Consider the following 10,265-nt stretch of genomic DNA (forward strand, 5'->3'; position numbering starts at 1 on the left):
AAATGGGTTAAAAGCTCATTAAGTGTATGAAATACACAGAAATCCTGGTCAGTTTTATATCCTAGTGTCGTCCTGTGAGCACACGTTTTGTGTTGATTCTTAATCAGTTCTTTAAGTAAAGATTTACTGGACATCTCTGCACTAACTGTGACTTTAAACTACTAATTAACTGACTTTTAACTACAAATCTGCTTATTAAAAATGATAAACACAGTAGTTACCTCATATTCCAATGAGAAATATTTTGTCCTGTCCTTTTTTTCCATCACAAGAAAGGGAGAGTGTCAGATTACTGCTCTTAGGTTTTTGTATGGATCTATATCACTGTGTCCCCCAGCCATCACAGTGAAAAACCCTAATACAAAAACCACACACTGTTTCCTGCACTGGAGAGTCAGGGGCCCTGTGTTGTCAGCAGGGAGAATAAAACAAAACTTAAATTCCAAACAACAAAACTATATATAAGGTTATAAGTTGGTGAATTTACATTATACTTATTTTATAATCAGTTTATTATTGTTTTTTAATTTATAATCTGTCATTATCTGTCATTAATATACTATGACATGGCTTATGTATATATTTTAATCTGAAGAACTGAAATTAAAAATTACTCATATATACATATATAAATAATTTACTTTTAATATATTGATACAACACCAGCCCACTAAATGGTGGTTACCATCCTTTGTTCAGACAAAGGAAAAAACTGTAGCATCATAATCTTTAAAAAAGCTATATTGGTTTAAAAAAAAAAAAAAAAAAACTACAAGAACATTCTCATTTTAAAGTAGTTTTAATTGTTTTTTAAAGATATTTAAGAAATACTAAGCTTTTAAACTCTCACACATTGAAATGAAAACAAACAATCAATAATATAGCGAATGACATTAAAGGGGCAATAAGATTTGGCCAGAATTTTATTTAAAAACATTCACAAAATGAACTAACCTCATCAACAGAATGTGAAGAAGTAACAGTTCTGACGTTATGTCAATGATGTCAGTGTATTGTGTTGCAGAGATATCTACTGAAATTAGCATGCTAACCTGCTAGCCCCGGCCCGTCCTGTGTTGTAATACCACTTGTGCCTCAAGAGGCGATAGTCCGACAGTACAGCTCAGGTAGTTCTAGCTGGGAGATGTGTGCCAGCAGCAAGTTCGCTACGTTACACAAGCTCTCTTAGCTTTTTTAGTCTAATAAATAAACAAAATAAACTCAGCAAATGTCAACAAAGGAAATATTCCTACACCTATTTTCTCTATCAAATAGAAAAATACAACCATACACCTTCTGAATTCACATTTCCCTCTTTCACTGAACTAAGAGCAGCTTAATTGCCTTGTTAACTCATCGTAAAACACATTTCATTCAAACTCGACAGAAACAAAATAAAACTCACCAAAATCGTCTTGGTTAGTCTTTAAACTGTTCCAACAATCCCCAACTCTGGTTTGGTGGAATTAAATCTTTAATCCGCGTTAGATGTGAAAAATATTCTGGCTCTACGCGCTGTTGCTGCCTCTCTGATGCACGACCCCCCTTTCAGTCCTCTCTCGTCCTGGTTGAGCCGCTGTAAATCATCTCGTATTGTGATTGTATTCCCTGTCAACAAACTGGCCTCTGTCGGTCCCGGTCTGTCCGTGTTCACTGGGAGTCTGCTGATCCCGGTTCCGTTGCCCGTTCTGGTGCCCATTCTTGACTGAGTCAGCTAATAGGACCGCTAAGTTAGCTGCTAACTTTAATTAATGTTGTCATAAAATTGATAAATACAAACTGAAATATGAAAGCAATGATGAATGTTTAAATTTGATTGGAGCTTTGTGTAATTTGGTCTTTTTGGCAGCCATCAGCAGATATGATGGGTCAAGAAAGACTAAGATAATTCTTTGTTTTTGTTCTTACAGATTTAATATCATAAGATAAGATCTGATGGCCCCTTTAATGAGTTGATCAAGACGTGCTTTGTCTGCTGCCGATGACTGGAGTCCACCCTTTTGAACAACTTTATTCAGGACTCTCTCAAGTCGTCTCAGGAACTCAGAGAGTTTCTCGTTGGGGTGTTGACACATCATTCTGAAAGCAAAGTAAAGTTCTTCACCACTCTCAGGGTTGCCAAAGGTGGTCTCAAGAATGTCAATGTAGTCCCTAGAGGTTGCAGATGGGTTGTTGAAACGGACAGCTTGGAGGATCTCAAGTGCAGGACCCTTTACACTTTCCATTATTCTCATTTTCTTTTCTCTTTCAGGACGATCACATTCTTCAATCATAAGTCTGGCTTGTTCAACCCAGTTTTCCAACTGTTCTTCTCCCAGGGGTATGGGCATGACCCCTGAGAATGTGCGCAGTCTTCTGTAAAGGCTGTTGTCACCATGTGTGGGCTTACTGGTCATTTGCAGGATATCACCAACCGCTCGAATGATAGCTTCAGGAGTGGAGGCTTGCAGTGGGGGAAAAGACTGGAATCTTGTTGCGGCACATCTTGACTATCACCCGCTGCCTGAGCTTGGGGTTCTTCCTCCTGCTCAGAAGGTCCAAAGATTCTCCAGGTCATAGCAGACCCCTCAGGAACAACATCAAGAGGAATGGCGGCCGTATTCACCTTCTCCCTGCACTCACATAGCACAGTTAAACTTTGAGACTGTGGGTCATACATTCTTCCTCTCACTTTGACTCTCCCGAGTACTTTGATTGTCTGCATCGTTTCTTCAATGAAACCAACTTCAGTTTCTGGAGGTACATCTTTAACCAGCAAGGCTTTCACCGGGTCTATGCCTTCTCCAACACACCAGTTCTTCAACTGAGCCATCCCCACGGGTTGTGCGCTTACATTAATCACTTGTCAGAACTAAATTTGGTAAGTTTTAGTTGTATTTTTACTCAGATAAAGCTTAATTTGCGTTTTTGTGGCTTAAAATGCTTAGTAGAACTCTCTTTGCTGTTTCAAAGTTTTCTCAATAGCTACTCTTTAATATGGTTTTTACATATGTGTTAACAGCTAGCCAGCTTTTGCTTCTAAACTACTTTTTAAACAAAATATTTAAAATCTCTGGGTCAAACTAAAGTTAGAGCTGATTTAAAACTACTTTTGAACTAAATTTATCCCAGCGGTGCCTCCATTTTATTTATGTAGCACCCATACAACCACACTGTATGTTACATACGTGAGAATGAGGGTGCTTGGGTTCGTTGTAGTTCAGGTGGATACCACAAAGGTGCACCTAATGAGTTTCTACTCAATTGTAAAACCTTTTGACAGGAATATTTAACAATAATGAGACCCAGAGATGGTTTTTTAGTTTAGAAAATAAATGGGTAAAACCCTTGTTTAATGAATCAAAAGGATTTGGCAAATGAAATATAAAACTTCCCTAAAACACAATATAAAAGTCCCTAATTATGACAAAATGTACAAAAATAAATAACCAAAAGATATCCCAAACAATTAAATAATAATCTTAATCCCTTTAAATCACACGTTTTATACCAAAATAAGGGGTGTAAAAATCTTCCTCCCTTATATCTTTCCTAAATATTGAGAATGCACAGAGAACTTTACAAAAACGTGTCAAGTGTCCTGTAACAAGTGTTAGCTAATGCAGTGTTGGGCCCAGTCACACATACATGCTCACATGTTCCAGTTGACTCACCACGGTACCGATTGAACGAAGGAAAAAGAGAAAAAACAACGTTGCAGGCCTGTTTTGGTCTCGCAAAACATTGAGTGCGCTGAACTGACACTTACAAAACATTGAGAGCGTCGAAAAGACTGGTCCGGATACGCAGGTGCGGTGCGATGAACCAACAGCTCTGCCTCGTGTGCGCCCGCCGTGGCTAGCTAGCTCGGCTACCTCCGATCGCGGCGTCCGCTCCGTCAGACGGGTCGCCGGCCTCGTTTCTCAGTCACAAACGGTCCCCTTCTCTGAACCTCCTCTCAGTTTCGTCAACTTTAGTGGCTCTTTTTAGCGTCTTTCTCCTTCTCTCTAAACGTGCGAGCGTCCCGTGCTCCCCACGGGTCCAGCAAGAGAGAGCGAGCCAAAAAAACAAGCGAGGGAAAAACTGCTTCCAGCACTTTTCATCCGTGTCGCTCTCTCCCGTCACGTGTACCCCTGTTTTTACGTGCATGCAGCCAAACACTACTGACAATACAGCGTGAATACTCAAATGACCAATAAAAAGCGGTCACATAAACACAGGAAGGATAAAGTAATAAAAGGATAGCTGCATAAAACCTCTGATAATATTATTTAACAAAATAATATAAACTTTAACCTTTAGTTTTAATCACTGTCATGAAATAAAATAACAAATTATTGATCTCCCTTTAATCATGTAAAATAAATTAGTATTTACTTATTTGAAAATCAGTTGTCACTTATTTACTTAAAGTAAATAAACGTTTACATTTTAATAGTCATGTCACTGGGTTTTGAGAATAAGAGGGATCAATCATAACCCACCCAGTTTCCCTTACACTATAATTCCCAGAATTTACCACTGGGCTACACCAATTTGTAGAAATGTTTAGTATTTGCAGAAATGCAACCGCAAAGGGGCACAACCCAGTGTCTTCTTGTGCCTGTCCCAAGTCTGGATAAATGCAGAGGGTTGTGTCAGGAAGGGCATCTGACGTAAAACACATGCCAAATTAAAAATGCGAATCGTGACAATGACTTCCATGCCGGATTGGTCGGGGGCACAGGTTAACAACAACCGCCACCAGTGCTGTTGACCTACAGGGTACCGGTGGAAATTGGATTACTGTTGGTCAAAGACAAAGAAGGAGAGGAGGAAGGTGTGTTCGTAGGCAGAGAGAGAAGAGGAAAGCTAAGAATGTAGGACTGACAGTAGGGACTTTGAATGTTGGGACTATGACAGGGAAGGCTAGAGAGTTGATTGACATGATGCAGAGAAGGAAGGTGGACATACTGTGTGTCCAGGAGACCAATTGGAAAGATAGCAAGGCTAGAAGCTTAGGAGAAGGGTTCAGGTTGTTCTACCATGGGTCATATAGGAAGAGAAATGGAGTAGGAGCTATCCTGAAAGAGGAGTTTGTGAGGAATGTTCTAGAGGTGAAAAGAGTATCAGACAGGTTGATGAGTCTGAAGCTGGAAATTGAAGGGGTGATGTTCAATGTTGTGAGTGGTTATGCCCCACAGGTAGGATGTGAGTTAGAAGAGAAGGAGAAATTCTGGAGTGAGTTAGATGAAGTGATGCAGAGCATCCCCAGAGGTGAGAGAGTGGTGATTGGTGCAGATTTCAATGGGCATGTAGGTGAAGGGAACAGATGTGATGAGAATGTGATGGGCAGGTTTGGTCTTCAGGACAGGAACGCAGAAGGACAGATGGTGGTAGACTTTGCAAAGAGAATGGAAATGGCTGTAGTGAGCACTTTCTTCCAGAAGAGGCAGGAACATAGGGTGACATATAAGCGCGAAGGTAGAAGCACTCAGGTGGACTACATCTTGTGTAGATATTGTAATCTGAAAGAGACCAGTGACTGTAAAGTAGTGGTAGGGGAGAGTGTAGCCAGACAACACAGGATGGTAGTGTGTAAAATGACTCTGGTGGTGAGGAAGATGAAGAGGACAAAGGCAGAGCAGAGGACGAAGTGGTGGAAGTTGAAAAAGGAAGAATGTTGTGTAGTTTTCAGGGAGGAGCTGAGAAAGACTCTGGGTGGTCAGGAAGTGCTCCCAGATGACTGGACCACTACAGCTAATGTGATCAGGGAGACAGGTAGGAGGGTACTCGGTGTGTCATCTAGAAAGAGGATAATGGACAAGGAGACTTGGTGGTGGAGCGAGGAAGTTCAGGAGTGTATACAGTGAAAGAGGTTAGCTAAGAAGAAGTGGGACACTGAGAGGACTGAAGAGAGTAGACAGGAGTACAGGGAGATGCAGCGTAAGGTGAAGGTAGAGGTGGCAAAGGCCAAACAAAGAGCATATGAGGACTTGTATGCTAGGTTGGACACTAAAGAGGGAGAGGTGGATTTGTACAGGTTGGCCAGACAAAGAGATAGAGATGGGAAGGATGTGCAGCAGGTTAGGGTGATTAAAGATAAGGATGGAAATGTATTGACAGGTGCCAGGAGTGTGATGGGAAGATGGAAGGAGCAGTTTGAAGAGCTGATGAATGAGGAAAATGAAAGGGAACGAAGAGTAGAAGAGATGATTGGTGTGGTGCAGGAAGTAGCAAAGATTAGCAAGAGTGAGGAGGACATTGAAGAGGATGAAGAGTGGAAAGGCAGTTGGTCCTGATGACATACCTGTGGAGGTATGGAAGTGTCTAGGAGAAGTGGCAGTAGAGTTTCTGACTAGTTTGTTTAACAAGATCTTGGAGAGTGAGAGGATGCCTGAGGAATGGAGGAGAAGTGTACTGGTGCCAATTTTTAAGAACAAGGGAGATGTGCAGAGCTGTGGCAACTACAGAGGAATAAAGCTGATGAGCCATACAATGAAGTTGGGAAAGAGTAGTGGAAGCTAGGCTAAGGGCAGAGGTGGTTTCATGCCTAGAAAGAGTACAACAGATGCAGTATTTGCTTTGAGGATGCTAATGGAGAAGTACAGAGAAGGTCATAGCGAGTTGCATTGTGTGTTCGTAGATTTAGAGAAAGCGTATGACAGGGTGCCGAGAGAGGAGCTGTCGTATTGTATGAGGAAGTCTGGAGTGGCAGAGAAGTATGTTGGTGAGTGGTGCAGGACATGTATGAGAGCTGTAAGACTGTGGTGAGGTGTGCTGTAGGTGTGACAGAGGAGTTCAAGGTGGAGGTGGGTCTGCATCGAGGATCGGCTCTGAGCCCCTTCTTGTTTGCTCTGGTGATGGACAGGCTGACAGATGCGGTTAGACAGGAATCTCCATGGACTATGATGTTTATGGATGACATTGTGATTTGTAGTGAGAGCAGGGAGCAGGTGGAGGAAAATCTAGAGAGATGGAGGTCTGCTCTGGAAAACAGAGGAATGAAGCTTAGCCGCAGTAAGACAGAATACATGTGTGTCAATGAGAGGGACCCAGGTGGAACGGTGAGGTTACAGGGAGCAGAGGTGAAGAAGGTGCAGGACTTTAAGTACTTAGGGTCAACGGTTCAGATCAATGGAGACTGTGGAAAAGAGGTGAAGAGGCGAGTGCCAGCAGGTTGGAACGGGTGGAGAAAAGTCTCAGGTGTGTTGTGTGATAAAAGAGTATCAGCAAGAATGAAAGGAAAGGTGTTCAAGACGGTGATGAGACCAGTGATGTTGTAAAGCTTAGAGACAGTGGCACTGAAGAAAAGACAAGAGGCAGAGCTGGAGGTAGCAGAGCTTAAGATGTTGAGGTTCTCTTTGGGAGTGACGAGGATGGACAGGATCAGAAATGAGAACATCAGAGGGACAGCTCATGTTAGATGTTTCGGAGATAAAATCAGAGAGGCCAGATTGAGGTGGTTTGGACACGTTCAGAAGAGAGACTGTGAATATATTGGTAGAAGGATGCTGAGGTTGGAGCTGCCAGGCAGGAGGTATAGAGGAAGGCCAAAGAGGAGATTTATGGATGTAGTGAGAGAGGACATGAAGTTAATTGGTGTGAGTGAAGAGGATGCAGAGGACAAGGTTAGATGGAGGCACATGATTCGCTGTGGCGACCTCTGAAAGGGAACGGCCGAAAGGAAAAGAAGAAGTTTAGTATTTGCAGTGGTTTAATTTCAGCAAGCAGATTGTTGGGCTGTGTTTGGCCCTTTTATGAACAAGTGATCTTAATTGCGTTTTTTGTGTTTAATGTTTAGTAATCGTAGAAAAGGTTTCAGTCGTTGTCATCTGGACACTGTTTTCAGAATCAAGACGTTTCGGCTCCCATCCGGAAGTCATTCTCAATTATGAAAACTGGACCGGGAACTCAGAAATTTAAGCTACTCTGTGTTACTTAAGCCCTGGCCTCAGGAAGGAGTCTTCCTGAGTATCTGCTGATTACTCTGCCTAGTTTCACCTGAAACTGACCTTATTGTTTCAGGATGGACAAAAGAGAAACAGAACCAAGAAGGAATGGTGTCTCCATTCCTTATGTATCTGGACTATCTGAAAAACTACAAAGGATCTTTAGACAGCACAATGATCTTTAGACAGCACGATGGTCCTGTTTTCTTTAAACCAGGCAACATTTTTAGACAGAAACTCATTCATCCTAAGGACGAGATGCCCACACAAAAACAGAGCAATGTAGCTTACTCAGTTCAATGCAGTGAGGAAAACTGCAAAGAACGGTACATAGGTGAGACTAAACAGCCACTTCACAAAAGACTTTATCAGCACAGACAACACGCTAACTCAGGATTGCAGAGCGCCGTGCATTTGCATCTAAAAGCTACAAACCACACATTTGAAGACAGTCAGGTGAAGATTCTAAGTAGAGAGAAGAGTTGGTTTGAAAGAGGTGTCAAAGGAGACATTTTGTGAAAAAAGAAAACCCCTCTTTGAACAGAAATGGTGGTCTAAGATTCAATCTGCCCAACGTTTACCACAGTGTATTAGCACCTTGGTCATGCAAATCATATGCTAATCAGGTACTTAACAGTGATGAGGGAGGTGCAGCCAGAAAACAATAGGCCTGATTACTGACTACTGGGCCATCTTGGAAACAATTAGGTCAGTTTCAGGTGAAACTAGGCAGAGTAATCACCAGATACTCAGGAAGACTCCTTCCTGAGGGCAGGGATTAAGTAACACAGTGTATCTTAAATTTCTGAGTTCCCGGTCCAGTTTTCACAATTGAGAATGACTTCCGGATGGGAGCCGAAATGTCTTGATTCTGAAAACAGTGTCCAGATGACTACGAATGAATCCTTTTCTACGATAGAACACTCCTGGACGAATGAGGGACTACACCAGTGTTTAGTAATAATATTTCTCAGAAAAGTTTTCAGGATGTTAATGCATATTTTCTTTAAATATATGTAATATAAAATATTGAATATGTAACAATAAATAAAAATATAAATATGAAAAATAGAATTAAGTATATAATATAAATACAAAGACAATATACTTCACGTTTGGGCTCTACCAGCCTGAGCGATGAGTGCTGTAGGATTTTGTACAGCTGCTCAACCAACTCCAGTCACTGTGAGTCTCGAGCACAATAATAAACAGCAGAATCTTCAGTCTTCAGACTGTTCATCTGCAGATACAGCTGCTGTCTGCTGTTGTCTCTGGAGATGGTAAACCGACCTTGGACTGACTGAGAGTAGTATTGGCTGCTACCACCATTGCTGATATAAGCGATCCACTCCAGTCCTTTTCCAGGAGCCTGTCTGACCCAGGCCATCCAGTAGTCACTGAATGTGAATCCAGAGGCTGTACAGGTCAATCTGTGAGATTCTCCAGGCCTTTTAACCACTGGTTCAGATTCTGTCAGAGTCTGACCATCGACACCTGTCAAGAGAATAAAAACATGAAGTGAAATAAGCTGTTGACAAAAATGAAATTGAAATTAAAAAAAGATGAGTGAAGATCTTCACCTGCCCAGCAGAGAGTTAAAAGCAGCAGTCCTGTCCTATAGTCCATCATGTTAAACTGTGTGTCCACTGTCCACTGTCAGATAAGTAGAGGTGGAAGACATCTGAGTTTTGCATTTACTCCTCCTCACTGGGAAGAGACACCTGGTCTGGACTCAGATGTCACATGTCTGTATGTATGTGTACTTTTAATGACTAAGAAGTGTCCTTCCAATTCTGTAAAATTTAAAACATTTCTGATGCTTTTCAAATTGAGTAACTTGGTTAAATTTCCAGGTTGTGGACCTATAGCAGCATAAGATCTGCATCCATATGACCAATAAAGGGTGTTTTTCCTTTTTTATGGCTCAGTTACTGTTTGGTGAAACTGGAGAATGAATGTTTACTGTACGTGAGTCATTCCTCCAAGAGTCCCTTTTTCATTTTTCAGCATAATTTGTGCAACAAGTTGACAAACACATTTAAGTTGGTTGCTTCATTATTAAGCTCAGTCTGCATCATGTGAAGATGCTGACAGCAGTTTATACATTGTACAAAAGCCCTAAAGTGAATATTTTTAATTACATTTTAATAGGAAAACAACGAAAAAACACCTTCGAAAGTTGTTCATTATTTACTGTTGATTTTCTCATAAAGTGTTTGAGTCAAACCATTTTTAGGACATCTGGGGAAAGAAAACCCCAATAGGAATTAAGAATGAAGAAAACTGCTGAGAATATGAATTAAGTTTTAAAAATATATTCAGGAAAATACATGTAACCTCTCAGTACATTGGTGC

General features: G+C 41.3%; 1 long non-coding RNA gene and 1 gene segment (V, D, J or C); both read right to left on the reverse strand.

The window, feature by feature from the left end:
* Window positions 1–35: 35 nt before the first annotated feature.
* LOC122872789 lies at window positions 36–1,894 on the reverse strand. The gene is made up of 4 exons (XR_006377302.1): window positions 1,406–1,894; window positions 1,053–1,199; window positions 222–403; window positions 36–72 (listed from the first exon to the last, which is right to left on the reverse strand). It is a non-coding gene; the product is annotated as an uncharacterized LOC122872789 (long non-coding RNA).
* A 7,122-nt stretch (window positions 1,895–9,016) lies between these two features.
* LOC122872790 lies at window positions 9,017–9,545 on the reverse strand. The segment is given in 2 exon segments: window positions 9,017–9,404; window positions 9,491–9,545. Coding segments are annotated over 2 exon segments (363 nt in total).
* Window positions 9,546–10,265: the final 720 nt, after the last annotated feature.

The sequence above is a fragment of the Siniperca chuatsi genome, unplaced genomic scaffold, assembly GCF_020085105.1.
Source record: "Siniperca chuatsi isolate FFG_IHB_CAS unplaced genomic scaffold, ASM2008510v1 Contig00118, whole genome shotgun sequence".
Classification (NCBI taxonomy): domain Eukaryota; kingdom Metazoa; phylum Chordata; class Actinopteri; order Centrarchiformes; family Sinipercidae; genus Siniperca; species Siniperca chuatsi.